General features: G+C 52.8%; 3 protein-coding genes across 4 annotated transcripts in view; 2 read left to right on the forward strand and 1 right to left on the reverse strand.

Annotated features, from left to right (window-relative positions):
* LOC111946061 (uncharacterized) overlaps nucleotides 1–14,459 on the forward strand; it is a 101,816-nt gene that overhangs the window by 27,832 nt on the left and 59,525 nt on the right. The window lies entirely within an intron of this gene.
* On the reverse strand, nucleotides 96–9,390 carry LOC147646536 (maestro heat-like repeat-containing protein family member 7). Of its 2 annotated transcripts, XR_015281848.1 has the most exons (17): nucleotides 6,053–9,390; nucleotides 5,720–5,861; nucleotides 5,341–5,405; nucleotides 4,869–5,222; nucleotides 4,536–4,684; nucleotides 4,131–4,278; nucleotides 3,734–3,924; nucleotides 3,514–3,651; nucleotides 3,116–3,230; nucleotides 2,806–2,943; nucleotides 2,397–2,573; nucleotides 2,108–2,263; nucleotides 1,847–1,948; nucleotides 1,346–1,448; nucleotides 1,009–1,065; nucleotides 271–667; nucleotides 96–199 (listed from the first exon to the last, which is right to left on the reverse strand). XR_015281848.1 is itself a non-coding variant. In XM_086873326.1 (16 exons), the coding sequence occupies exons 2-16, from the start codon at nucleotides 5,835–5,837 to the stop codon at nucleotides 543–545; spliced, it is 2,136 nt and encodes a 711-aa protein (XP_086729452.1). In that variant the 5' UTR covers nucleotides 5,838–5,861; nucleotides 6,053–9,390; the 3' UTR covers nucleotides 96–542. The 2 variants fall into 2 exon arrangements, 1 of the variants encoding a protein (XP_086729452.1); XM_086873326.1 differs by having other exon boundaries at nucleotides 96–667.
* Nucleotides 9,321–10,709, forward strand: LOC147646537 (endogenous retrovirus group K member 5 Gag polyprotein-like). Its single transcript, XM_086873295.1, has one exon. It carries the CDS (start codon nucleotides 9,321–9,323, stop codon nucleotides 10,563–10,565), a length of 1,245 nt encoding a protein of 414 aa, XP_086729421.1. The 3' UTR covers nucleotides 10,566–10,709.

Raw genomic sequence — 14,459 nt, forward strand, 5'->3', positions numbered from 1 at the left:
TCTGCACAAAACACGGCGCAGGAGAGAACGGCAGGAGGGGCCTGTGTGTCACAGCGCTCTGGATTTGTGACCCTTCAGCTCCACACAGATGCAGGTCAAGTGAAAAAGGAAAACTGTTTATTGATGAAATGCGAAGCAAAGGGATGAGCAGAGGGGCAAAAAAGGGGATGGGGAGTGTCTGAGGGCTGGAAGGAGGGAGCTACCAAAAGGGATGGAGAGTGGAGGGAAAAAGAAGGGATGGGCAGTGTCTGAGGGCTGCAGGGAGGGAACTATCAAAAGGGAGGGAGAGTGGAGGGAAAAAGAAGGGACGGGCAGTGTCTGAGGGCTGGAAGGAGGGAGCTACCAAAAGGGAGGGAAAGTGGAGGGAAAAAGAAGGGATGGGCAGTGTCTGAGGGCTGCAGGGACAGAGCTATCTACAGGCAGGGGGAGAGCGCTGAAGCCATGTGAGCTTCCCACAGGCTCAGCTGTGCAAGTCATCAGCAGTGCCTGGAGCTCCAGCTGGTCTCTTCTGGTCTCAGCGTAGTCTCATTTTCCACAGCATCTTAAATGAAGACTGGTTCTCCTAAGCCAGCAGACAAACGTAGCTCTGCAGCTCTTTTAGAGAATATCTCTTGAAGATCTGTGTTTGTCTGAGAAGGGTTGTCATCTCTCCTCAGGGCTTGAAGTGCTGGAAGAGAGGGGTACAGAGCCACGATCAGAGCCCGGATCTGTGGGAATCCTAGGAGAAAGTCCTGCCAGGGCCATCCCAGCCTGCTCTTACTGTGGCCACAGGAGTTAAGGGGCCAACAGGACCACCTGCAAGGTACTGGATAAGAATCTCTCCCAACTACATCACCACCCAAATCTCTCACCCTGCATCCCTGAAATCTCTCTGTGATATTCCCACACCACCAAGGTGTCCACACAGAGAGAGAAGCCCTCTGAAGCCATGGCACGGATTACAGCTCCCTGCCCGGGCATTTCAGATCCCCCAGTGCCAGCCCCTCACTGCCCGCTGCCCTCACTCACCCTCGATGAGGGCCTGCAGCTCTTTCTTCTGCCCCCTCAGGAGCCGCCCGGCCATCCCTGGGAACACAGAGCCTGTCAGGGCCCCAGCGGCACAGCTCCCTGCCAGCGGCGCTGCCAGCCCTGTGGCCACACGGCCTCCCGCCCCGGCAGGGCTCAGCCCGGGCCCTTGCCGCATCCTGACTCAGCCCAAGGGCACGGCTGCCAGAGGCCGGCAGCAGCAGCCCCGAGGGCAGCCGGGGCTCCAGGGCGCCGGGCCCGGGTGCCGCTGCCGGGGCAGCAGCCGGGGCCGGGGCCGAGCTGCGGCGGGGCGGGGAGGGAGCCCGGGCTCGTGGCTCACCGATGAACCTGATGGCCGCCTCTTGTAAGGGCTCCTGTGGGCAGTCCAGGTACGGCAGGGCCCGGCGCAGCTGCTCGGCCGCTCGGTTCCTGTCCTGTGCCAGCTGGAGAGAGCGGCAGGAGGGAAGGGTTGGTGCGGGCTCTGCCCCTCGGCCGGGCACTGCCTGCGGCCAGCCCCGGCCTCCCGTGCCCGCCCAGCCCTGAGGCCCGGCCAGCAGCCGCTGGCGCCGGGCTCTGGAGGGGGCAGAGGGCCGGCTGCTGCCCGGGGAGCCGCGGTGCCGCCCCTGCCCGCAGCCCCAGTGTGGGGCTCCATTGGCACCCGGCTCGGGGCCACAGGAGCCTGGAGAAGAAGCCGTGCGGCCCAGGGAAGGGAGCAGCGTGTGGGGCGCAGGCTGGTGCCCCTGGGTGCAGCACCGGGCAGGGGCCACAGCTGCCAGCCCCACACACTGAGCACCGGGACCAGGGGGCTTCTCAAATTTGAGCTAATCCGGGCTGCCCTTACCAGACACTCAGCAAACTTTGATAGCTGCTCCTTCCTAATCAGCTGCTTCAGATTCCTCCTCTTGAGGAACACGGCAACACGAAGCAGCGTTTCCCGAGAGGCCTGGAGAGCAGCAGAGATGCAGAGATGGCACTGCAGCCCAGGGCACAGGACTCTTGTCTGGGTGACAGGGCCCTGAGGAAGCCACAGCCTGGAAGGTTCCAGGACAGGAGGAAGCCGATGCCCTTCCCAGGGATGCACCGGCATCACACAAAACCTGACCTTCGCCACATGCTGGTTCTCATCATGGCAGTGGATGAAGAGTGGAAGCAGGCTCTGGTTCAAAATCTTCTCCAGGGGCTTCTTTCCCTCATCCACTACCAAGTCCATCGCCTTGAAGAAGAGATCAAGGGAGAGCAACTGTACATGGCTGTGGTCCTGGAGGAAAAGAAGAGAAAAAGACCTTAATACCAATTCCCCCAGGCTCACCTGGGCAAAGGCCCAGAAATCTGTAAGACACAAAGTTTCTGGGCAGCAGCCAGTGCCCATGTCTGGGGGCACAGAGCCTTACATGGTCAAAGAGCAGCAGGAGTGCCTGAGCCAGCTTTGGGGCAGTGGTGCTGCGTATCATGATGTCTTTATTCTTGAGAATACTGATGAACACACGGAGGGCCATGCCAACTACATCTCCATCTGCATCACCCAGCAGCTCCTGAAGGCTTCGAGACAGGCTGCACATTCTTATGGCCTGTGTGGAACACAAGGCTGTGCTGGGAAGCCCTGAACGGCTGCAGTGCCAAGACCGCCCTGGCACTGCAACCCCACCCTGCTGCTGCCGGGCCCAGAGGCCAAAGGCCTGTCCCAAAGCACTCAGGCAGGTGAGGCAGGAGAGCTGGGAGCAGCTGCCTCAGCTCCTGAAGCCCAGCCAGCCCAAGGGGCTGCTTTCCCCAGCACAGCTTCAGCTGCTGCCCTGTCCTCACCATCGAGGGTTCCCTGCTGAGCACCACGAGGCCTCTGAGCGCCAGGCGACGCCTCTGTCTGCACTCACTCTGCAGGTGCCTTGATGCGATCTCAAGGACACTGTCACCGTGTTTAGTCAAGTCCAAGCACTCGAGGACCTGAAAGGCACAGGGCAGTGACAGGGGAGCCGGCTGGCAGGAGCCTGGAACTGGGCAGGGCTGGGCCCAGGCAGCAGCACAGGGCGCGGGCACCGTCCCAGGCAGCTGTGGCTATGCAAGGGGACAGGGCTGGCAGGCAGCTCAGTGAGGTAGTGCTGGCCATCGGGCTCACCTCCACAAGGAATGCCAGGAAGGACAGATCACAGCATGGCTCCTCCCTTCTGAGTGACTTGAGCAGGTCGAGTGCAATATGGGAACAGAAGGGGATCAAGCCACGGAGCATCTCCCTGTCAGGGGAAAACAGCACCAAGACCCTGATGGTGGGGGGGGTGGGGGGACAAACCTCTCCCAGGAAAGAATCACAGAGATCTGGCCTTTCCCCAGAATCCCTGGAGGGACCATGGGTGCTTTGGGAAGTGGCTCCTTTTGGGCACCCTCCTCTCAGCCTTTTGCAGTCTGCTTAGCCATCTCTCAGTGATGAGGCCCTCTGGCCAGGACCACAGGGACTGTGTGACACACCCCAGGCACAGGGCACAGATTTCAGAGGCAGTTGGGAGAAGTGAGGCTCACCTGGCCAGCAGACCCACGGCATAGTGCTGGGTGTCAGCACAGAGCAGCGTGTCCCAGCCACGCTTGCGTCCCATTTCCATGACCACACTCTCACACCGCAGTCGGCAGAGCAGAGATTTCATGGCCTGCACTGCAAACCTGTGTGCAGAGCAAAGCCCAGGTCACACTGGGTACACTGGTGTCAGCCACAAGGGCATGGGAAGGACAGGAGGACTGGCACCTGTTGGGGTTGCTGGGAAGGCGGTGTTGCTCCCGGCATGTTTTCCAGAAGCTGTCAACTTCCACTGGTGGCATCTGCTGAGTGGTGATGACAACATGGAACAGCAGAGCCACAAACAGGCGGGCAGAATAAAGCATCATCGCCTCGCAGCACTGTGGCATCTGGACAATCACCCAGAGCACCAGAGTTGCCTGCAAAAGAAGCACACCAAGGCAGTGCTCAGTGCCGAGGTGTCCATGGCGCAGGGCCTGAGGGGAGACACAGGGGGAGCAGCAGGCCTGGTGCCCCCTGAGCCTGCCCCTAGCCCAGGTTTCAGCCCAGCGCCTTAGGCAGGGAGAAGACAGAGAGCTCCTGGGGAAGCAAGCTCCAGGTGATCAAAGGCCATCTCCATACTTACACTCAAGGGAAAAACGTCCTTGTTGTCTCCATCAGAGGTGCAGGTGCTGCAAAGGGGCCAGTTCTCCATCACACAGAGCAGTGTTGGCAGCACTTTCTCTACTGTTGGTCCCGATGAGCCTATGGTTTGCCACATCATGGCAGCAGCTCTGTGGGATCAGAGCTCTGTGTCAGGGGTGTCTCAGTCACAGAGCCATGCCCTTTGTAGCTGTGGGGACCCAAGTGACAGAGCCCTGGTGCCCTGAAGGGCAGGGAGGGAGCACTGGCAGCAGCATCAGGACACAGAGGGGCCCGAGGCTCCTGGACCTCTCTGCCTGTTGGGCAGAGCCCATTGGACAGGCTGTGCAGGGCCATGGGCCATAAAGGCTGGTGAGCCCTGAGCTCTCAAGGCACGTGGGCCCCATACCTGTCACACGATGGGGCACAATGCAGGAGGGTCAGCGCCACATCAGCAGGGTGTTCTTCAGCCAGCCTTATAATGTCAATTTGCTGCCTGACATCCACAGTGACATGGGACACCAGACTCTGGTGAATGTTCCTCACAGTAGCTGACACCTGGAGGAGGCATGGGGAAGACATGGAGTGCTGTCCAAGGCAGCAACTTCCCCAGCTTCCCCCAAGAAGTGCTTCCCTTCCCATCACACTGTGCTGGCCTCAAAGGGTGAGGAGGCCCTGTGGATGTGGCGTGAGGGGGCACAGGATCATGGGAGACCTCCAGTTCTGGCCCCAGGCTGGGTACCTGCTGGTCAGAAGAAGCAGCTCTCTTCTCAACAACGTCAGAAGAAACACGAGGGTCCTTGAAATAATCCCATATGAGCTCTTGGCTTATAGTGGGAGTGGGTGTCCTGTTGGCCTTTGCGATGCCCTGAGTCCCTCCGGTGTCATCATTTTGAATGCCCTCAGTCCCTGCCATGTCAGCCTTTGCCCTGTCAAACTCCACTGCAGCGTCAGACTCTTGTGAGTGCTCAGCTGAATCCGGGCTGACATCAGGCTCTGCCTGGAGCTCGGTCAGCCTGCAGTCAGGCTCAGCTGCGCCCTCAGTTGCTGCTGTGGTGTTCCTTCTACGCCGAATGCGCAGGAATTTGCGGAACCTCTGTGCAGAATGAACAAAGGACTGGGAAGAGAGGCATGTTCCATGGAGTGCTCCAAGCTCCACTGCTGGGCTGAGCAGTGCCAGCAGGCCCAGCCCAGGTGGGGATGGCTGCAGGTACCTGCGCTGCTCTTCGGAAGCGGCAACGGGCAGGCTCCTGCTCTTGTGTCTTTTCCATGGCTGCATCTGGCAAAGAGCAGCCAGAGCTGAGGGGCTGCAGGAGAGGCTGGAGAACACAGCCCAGCCCTGCACTCCCCAGGCAGGGACAGCCCTGGGATGGCTCAGGGGATGGAGCAGGGCCACTGCCAGGGGTCAGCCCCAGCCCCTATTCTGTCTTGTCCTTTCGGCATGTCCACATGGGATGGGACGGGATGGGACGGGACGGGACGGGACGGGACGGGATGGGATGGGATGGGATGGGATGGGATGGGATGGGATGGGATGGGGCAGGGCCCAGCTGACTGCAGCCATCAGCCCTGTGGCCCAGTTCTGCCACTCACCATCCTGCAGTGGCTGGAACTTCTTTGGCTCTTCCGGCTGTTGTGCTAGGGCAGGTCCAGGGTCTGTCTTTCTTTTCCCCCTGAACACTTTGAAGACGCTGAGGAATATGCCCGCCATTACACAATCTTGCCTTGAAGGCACCTTAAAGAGAGATGCCGTGGGAAATCTCTGAGTCAACAAGTCCTGCAGTTGTGCCTTGAAGGCACCTGCGAGAGAGAAGCCCCAGGAAGGCTATAGGACAGCAAGTCCTGCAGTCTGGTCTCGAGGGCTCCTGCCACAATGACTGGAGACTCCTCGTAAATGACTGTGGTCACCAGGTCCCACAGTCTCACCTTGAGGACAGAGGCCAGAAGGATGGGAGATGCCTCAGAAAAGCTCCAGGTCCAAGTACCGGAGTCTGGCCTTGAAGGCACCTGCAAAAGAAAAGTCTTGGGAAGGCCACGGGCCACCAAGTCCCGCAGTCTTGCCCCGCAGGCACCTGCAAAAGAAAAGCCTCGGGAAAGCCACGGGCCACCAAGGCCCGCAGTCTTGCCACGAGGTCACCTGTACAAGTAAAGACTTGGAAAAGCTCCGGGTCCGACACAAACGAGTGTGCTGTGCGGGGGCTCCTCACAGCACCGCTCTGCCGCGTCCTGTCCCGTCGCGTGCACTGGGCACTGTGGCATGGCCCTGTCACCACCAGCTCCTATGTCACCACATGTCACAAAGGGCCCTCTGACACCCTGTCCCTTTCCATCCCATGGTGACCATGTGTCACAAAGGGTCCTTGCACACACTGCCACCTGCCCTTGGGTTGCCCCCATCCCCCCCAAAGTGGCCCAGGTTGGAAGGAATCCCTTGCCCAAAGTGTCTAAGACAGCCCAACAGGATCTTTAGGAACGCCTCAAACCATCAGCAAACACTGCCCTGCTCTGCAGGCTCAGGGCAGCAGAAGGAGCCCCCAGGGCTGCCGACGCAGCCGCAGCAGGAAGGGCACGGGGCCTTGCACAGAATCTGCACAGGGGCCTGGCAGCACTGAAATCAGCAGGTGTGGCAGTGTCCCCACCAAGGCAGACCTGCCACCCCAGCCGAGCCCTGGCAGTGCTGGTGCCCTTCTCCTGCCCCAGAGCCCTGTGCTCCTGGGGGGTTTCTGTGCCAGAGGGCAGCCAAAGCCCCATGCACTGGGGGATGGGCTCCTTCCTGCAGGGGCTGTTGGCAGGAGCTCCTGGAGCTACTGCTGGCAATGCTTAGTCTTGGTCAGATTAATTACATGTGGGAATTATTTTCCCATTGATGTCATTTCCTGCAGCTATAAAACATCTTTGTGGGGAAGGCAGAGAAGGATCTGGCATTTAAGAATCCTCAATTCATGAGAGCTTCCCCATTGCTCAACTCAAGAATTTCCTACAAGTTGCAGACTTCAACAATTAATTGGAATGGCCAGAGAATGTGAAAGAGTTGCAAGTTTGCTTCCCATCTCAAAGCAGCAAGTCCTTTGCCTTAACATCATCCATTGAGAGTCACTTTACAAAATATAACACTACACAGAGGCTAAAAAAAGGCCATTCTTTCGTTTGCAAACCTTTGCTTTTCTATGGAGGGATGATAATATCCTAATTCTCTGAAAAATTAAAGCTCTCAAGGAATGAAAGTTCACTCAGTATTACAAAAGTAGTCCAAACGATTGAGTAGATTACAAAAAGGCTAATCCTCCCCCTGGTACAGATATCTAGGTGGCCAATAAATTACAGCTCTCCCCTCTTCTTTTTTTGCATGAGAAGCAGGACCACTAACAGGAAAAGTCACAGATATTCCTTATGTCCTCCATAACCAAAGCTGAGCCAAACCATGGATGCTCCTGTCAAACTGACTCAAATTCCAGCCTAGACCTCTCACTTCCAGACAACTTCTTCCCCAACACACCCACCAACACCAATGCTCCCAAAACACGCTCACGGAACTCCTCAACACCCCAGCAGGACCCTCAACTGTTCCCATCCCACCACAGAGCTTTCCCACCCTCCAGCAGACCCCCTGGTTCCCTGCACATGCCATGGGATGGCACTCAGCAGGATCTGCCCCAAGGCCTTGCGCGGTAGCAAGCTCAGGCTGCCAGTCCACTGGTTCCTGGATCATCCTTCCCATTGACCCTTCCTGTGCACAGCTGTTACATTTACACATTTGAGCCAGCTTGGACTTCTCCCCCTAACCAGGATTGCTGGGAAAGGATGGAGAGCAGCCTGGCAAGCTCTTTCTCCAGCTCCCTCTTTACTCTTGGGGCAGGTAGAACATTCCACAGGAAAGCAACTGGTGCCACAAGGAGTGGGTGACATCAGGGGAGATCACTCAGAACTGCTAAATCCTGAGGGAACACCGCTGGGTTTGACCTTTGGGTACCTGCACAAACGTCAAGTCAGCTGCCTTAGTTTCCAGGACAGCCCTGTGTTGGCCAGCATCCTGACGTGGATGCAGGACTGCTGCAAGGCACTGCTGGGACCCAGCAGGACAGAACTGGCTGTCTTGTTTACATGTTGAAAATGAGTTATGTGGAGACTTTTGTGGCAGAATGGTTAGGCGAGAAAGGCCATGACTGTACAAACTTGCTAGAGATAAAACACCACTAGTGCAGAGGCAGTCTCAAGGACGGATTGCCCTTGAGATATGGGGAGGAGAACAAGAATGTGGTAAACAGAACGAGAAAGAAGAACCAGGGACGGTCTGGTAACCGCAAGAATGCAGAAGCACATAGCTATGTACCGCAGTGACGTAGATAGCAGAATAACCAATGATGAGCTATACTTTTGCAATATGTATGAGCTAATTAAATCATGTATTTAAACACGAGTGTAATGATCAATAAACGAGATTTGCTTGACGACCACCTGGTGTCTGCGTCTCCCTTCTCCGACAAATGGTGACCCCGACGTGGACCCCCTGCTGAGAAGAAAGCGGGGGAGAGAACACGCCACGGTCGGTGAAGTAGTGTTGGGACCCGAGGCACCCGGGTCGGTGCTAAACGACGAAGGGAAAGCACCCTCAAGGACTACATCGGTGGTCTTGAGCCATACGTGCTGCCGGAGCCGGAGAGGTGCAACAGCGCTGACGACAAAAATGGACAGGCAAGCAGCATATGATTTATTTTTGGGGTTATTAGATAAGCTGGGGGTTAGAGACATAAATCCTAGAAAAGACGTACCGGGATTGCTAGCATGGGGTCACGCGAAGGGTTGTTTTTCCAACCCGCACATGGTACATGAATTGAGTGAGTGGCGTAAGTTAGGAGATGTGTTGTGTGAAGCAGTCTTAGAAGAAGATAAAACAGCAAAAAAGTTAGGAAAAATTTGGCGAGTTGTGCATAATACTCTATTGAAACATCAGGCAGAAAAAAGAGCGGCTCAGCAAGCAGTAGAAGCCTATAAAAGGAATTCACGGTATGGAGATCATGAACCTTTAGCACCAAGTGTCTCTCAAGTAATTATACCTGCTTCTAGCAGTTTGGGCACAGATGATTGTGCTTGGCCCTCGGCGCCCCCTCTCAATGAGTCCACAGAGGACGTTGAAGTGCCTGTCGTAGCCACCTCTGATATTAAGGACCCTTCAGCCCAATCTGTTAAGCCTGGAATGCGTAGTTCACAATCTCCGCCAGAGCCAGATCCTGTCCCTGAGGCAGAGAGTGACCTGTGGGAGGAAATGGCTAGACAGAGGAGAGAAGCATGGAACGCATTGGCTAAGCATGGGCTAGAGAGTGGGGATGAAGTCACCGTGGAGGCGGCGAGGACGTGGGCTCTGCCTGTAGTTTACACCCCGGGGGTAAACCAACAAGGACAAGCTGTTCAGTTAGGGACCTATACACCTCTTGATTGGAAGTTGTTAGCTCAGCTGCGACAGACAGTGAGTCAATTTGGATTTAAGAGTGAACCAGCTAAACAAATGATAGACTACATATTTGATACGCATTTGCTAACTGTCAATGACTGTAGAAGCATTGTGAAACTGATGTTTACTCAACATCAGCAGCTGCTGTTTAACGCACATTGGCAAGCTTTAGTTCAAGAGTCGGTTGGAGTTCAAAGAGGACCCGGTGATCCGTTACAGGGAATTACAGTGGAAGAGATGATGGGATTAGGAAATTATAGAAGAACCGAGGCTCAGATGATTTCCGGACCAGACAAAGTTAGGGAAGCTATGCGTCTGGTTAGAGTTGCTATCAGTCAGGTGAAAGATAGCTCAGGAATTCCCATGTATATGGGAATCAAACAAGGGAGAGAGGAGTCTTTTGGAGACTTTGTTGATAAGGCTGCTACCGCTATAGAACGAGCAGGGGTCCCTGAGTATATGCGAGGGGCTTTGCTTAAACAGTGTGCCTTGCAGAATAGTAACGAGACTACTAAAAGAGTTCTGTCGACCGTGGGGGCTAATTGGACGATTGAGGAAGCCTTAGAAAGAATGGCATTACAACCAACAGGGCAACAAGCATTCCTAGTGAATGCCATTAAAGCATTAGGAGAGGGGTTACAGAAACAGGCAGAAAGTACACAGACACAAGTGTTAGCTGCTCTTGCTCCGCTCCGCGCTCAAGCAGCGGCAACCGCGGCGGCGACCCAGAAGCCCCCTTCCATGAAATGCTACCGCTGTGGAGGAGGAGGGCACATGAGGCGACAATGCCGCGCGACTGGGGTCTGGTGCCAAAATTGTCAAAGCAATACGCACAACTCTTCTGCCTGCCGCCGACGTTCGGGAAACTCACGGCGGAGCGCGAATGGCGGCCGCGCTCAGACACAAGTTGCTGCCGCGACGTCAGCGCCACCTCGTGTCTACAACCAGCCACTGCCGGGAGCTTGGGACTTGACTTGGCAGCAGCAATAAAAACAACGCTGATGACAACACACCCTGTTCGAATTCCTACGGGAGTTTACGGCCCAATAAAGATTAGGGGACAAGTATATGGAGGACTTTTATTGGGGCGCTCCTCGATTTCTGTGATGGGCCTATTTGTTTTACCTGGAGTCATAGATGCAGACTATACCGGAGAGATACAAATTATGGCATATACGCTGTACCCTCCAATTACTGTTGAAGCCGGTCAACGCATTGCCCAACTTATACCACTGCCACAAACAACCAAAGGCATTCAAACATTGATGCAAGGCCCTCGGAATAATCAAGGATTTGGATCATCAGGGATAGCCATGCTCACAATGGACTTAAACAGCAGACCAAAAAAGAAAATAACATTGAAATATGCTGAACAATCAGTAGAACTTTGGGGCTTGTTGGACACGGGAGCAGACACCAGCATAGTATCTCCGGAGTATTGGCCTAGCAGTTGGCCATCCAGACAAACCATGGATACAGTGACCGGAGTTGGGGGATACACGCTAGCTAAAAGAACACCCCCTATACAAGTGATCATAGATGGGCAAACATTAGTGGCTGTGTTGTCCGTTGTCCCTTTACCTCCAACAGTACAGTGTTTAATAGGAAGGGACATTTTAGTCCAGCTTGGAGTTGTTCTATCTAATGAGCACCCTTTGGAGTAATTGCCATTGCTTGGACTTTCCCTATTCCACTTACCTGGACAACCGACAAACCAGTGGTGGTTAAGCAATGGCCTCTAAAAAGGGAAAGTTTGTTGCAAGCACATCAACTAGTCAGAGAACAATTTCAACAAGGTCATCTAAAATTGTCTACTAGCCCATGGAATACTCCTATATTTGTGATCAAGAAGAAATCTGGAAAGTATCGTCTTTTGCATGACTTGAGAGCAGTAAATGATCAAATGGAAGCTATGGGAGCATTGCAACCAGGTCTTCCGAATCCAGCTATGCTCCCACAACATTGGGGCCTTCTGATCATCGATTTAAAGGACTGTTTTTTCACTATCGCCCTCCACCCACAAGATACAAAGCGATTTGCCTTTACCTTGCCTGCAATTAACAGAGGGGAACCTGATAAGCGATTTGAATGGACAGTATTGCCTCAGGGCATGCGTAACTCCCCTACCTTGTGTCAACTATATGTCGATGCAGCCCTACAGCCTTTAAGGCAAAAGTGGCCTGAGACCATAATTTATCATTACATGGATGATATTCTTTTTGCTCAAAAGTCCCAATTCACTTCTGATCAATTGAGAGAGATCCAAACTACATTAGCAAAAGCATCTCTTGTGGTTGCTCAAGAAAAAATACAACAGACCGCACCTTGGAAGTACCTGGGATGGACTATTACCAATCAAATTGTGCGTCCACAAAAACTGCAGCTCTCAACAAAAATTGTCACTTTAAATGACGCGCAACGCCTACTTGATCTTCAATGGTTGAAACCCATAGTTGGCATCCCAAACACCTTACTAAACTGCCTTCGCCCACTGTTGAAGGGAACAGATCCCAGTTCGCATGTCACGATTTCCCCTCAACAGAACAAAGCAATCAAAGATATTCTCCAGTGTATAGAAGTAGGTTTTGTTTCCCGTCGCGATATTGACTTGCCCATTGACCTTACTATATGGAATACCTCAGAACATCTTCTCAGCGCTCTTACACAATTGCAGAAAAAAGCGGGGGAAATGAGGGTCCTGGAATGGCTATCCCCACCACTACAAGCAAAAAGGACAATAAGTACAAAAATTGAACAGATGGCCACCCTGTTATGTAAAGGCCGTACCAGGATAATAGAAATTACTGGAACTGAACCTACAACAATTTACATACCTATAAAAAACGAAGACCTAGACTGGTACCTGCATAATTCGGAGGAGTTACAGACAGCGTTGCTGGGATCAGGAGCATCTGTTTGTACAGGACCTTTAATACCACGACATTTCCTATGGTTAAAAGATTGGGACTGGGTTGCAAAACCGTTGCGGTCAGACCAGCCTATACCAGAAGCCGTTACGGTCTTCACAGATGCCGGGAAAAAGTCAAGGAAAGCAGCCATAACCTGGAGGGAAGGGTCCCAATGGAAACATCACCTGATTGAAGCGGCTCCAGAAGACAGTCTGCAAACATTAGAACTTCTTGCCGTTGTGTGGGCATTAAGTAAACTACAAGGGCCTTTAAATGTAGTCACAGATTCTTACTATGTAGCAGGGGTAGGACAAAGAATAGAAGATGCAGCAGTCAAGGAAGTCCAGAACAAAAGACTATATGAATTGTTGTTGCAACTAAAACGGGCTGTGAGGGCTAGAACAGAACCCTATTGTGTTATTCACATTCGAAGCCACAAGTGGGATGTAGGATTAGGAGAAGGAAATGCAAGGGCAGATAGATTAGTAATGAATGTAGTTGATGACAAAATAACAGAAGCCAAGGAGTCGCATGCTCGATTCCACCAGAATGCAAAAGGATTGGTGCGAGAATATAGAATAGCAATCCAAGAAGCAAAAGCTATAGTAAGAGCTTGTCCAGTTTGCAGTCATCACAATAGTGGTACAGGGTTGGGTTGTGGTGTAAACCCTAGAGGGCTGAAGAGTAATGACATTTGGCAGATGGATATCACGCACGTTTCTGAATTTGGCAGAATGAAGTATGTGCATGTCACCATAGATACATATAGCAAATATATCTGGGCCACAGCTCAATCGGGGGAAAAGGCAAATCAGGTGATTAGGCATTTAACCAGCTGTCTCGCAGTAATGGGACTGCCAAGAGAAATAAAGACTGATAATGGACCTGCATATATTAGTCAGAAGGTCAGTCGATTTATGAGATTGTGGGGAATCAAACATGTTACAGGAATTCCTCACTCACCCACGGGGCAAGCCATAGTTGAAAGAGCAAATGGAACCTTGAAACAGTATCTAAGAAAGCAGGAGCAAATAACAGATCCGCAGGAAAAATTAGCCAGGACTCTTTTTGTTCTAAATCATTTATGTGTTTTTGGGGATGAAAGTGAACCACCAGCAGTTAAGCATGCAGAAAGGGAAGGACAGAAGGAGAGACAGAGTCTAAAAGCTGTCGTTCGATATAGAGACCCAAAAACAGGACTATGGAACGGTCCTGCGGAAGTCTTGTATTGGGGCAGAGGTTATGTTTGTGTTTCCACCCCCTCAGGAACACTGTGGATTCCAGCTAGATGGGTGAAGCCCTGGATTGATACAGCCAATGGCCAGTAACCTCCTTGAGTCAGCCCCAGTAGGTGAATAGTTAGACTCCTGGAGTATGAGAGGATGAGTGAAAAATGTACTTATGATGTTGGCTAGACCAGTTTTGCTTGTTGTTATAATTTTGCTTTTTGGACCATGTATTTTACAATGCATTCAGAACCGCTTAATTGCATTAACTACGGCCTTGTTAGAAAAACACGCTAACCTCGTAATCCAAAAAGAAAACGGGGGAAGTGTGGAGACTTTTGTGGCAGAATGGTTAGGCGAGAAAGGCCATGACTGTACAAACTTGCTAGAGATAAAACACCACTAGTGCAGAGGCAGTCTCAAAGACGGATTGCCCTTGAGATATGGGGAGGAGAACAAGAATGTGGTAGACAGAATGAGAAAGAAGAACCAGGGACGGTCTGGTAATCGCAAGAATGCAGAAGCACATAGCTATGTACCGCAGTAACATAGATAGCAGAATAACCAATGATGAGCTATACTTTTGCAATATGTATGAGCTAATTAAATCATGTATTTAAACACGAGTGTAATGATCAATAAACGAGATTTGCTTGACGACCACCTGGTGTCTGCGTCTCCCTTCTCCGACAGACTTGGGCAGGAGAAACACCCTAACCCAATGTGCTTGTGAATTGTATTTTTCCCCA

This window comes from Cyanistes caeruleus, unplaced genomic scaffold, assembly GCF_971803275.1.
Source record: "Cyanistes caeruleus unplaced genomic scaffold, bCyaCae1.hap1.1 HAP1_SCAFFOLD_94, whole genome shotgun sequence".
NCBI classification, from domain to species: domain Eukaryota; kingdom Metazoa; phylum Chordata; class Aves; order Passeriformes; family Paridae; genus Cyanistes; species Cyanistes caeruleus.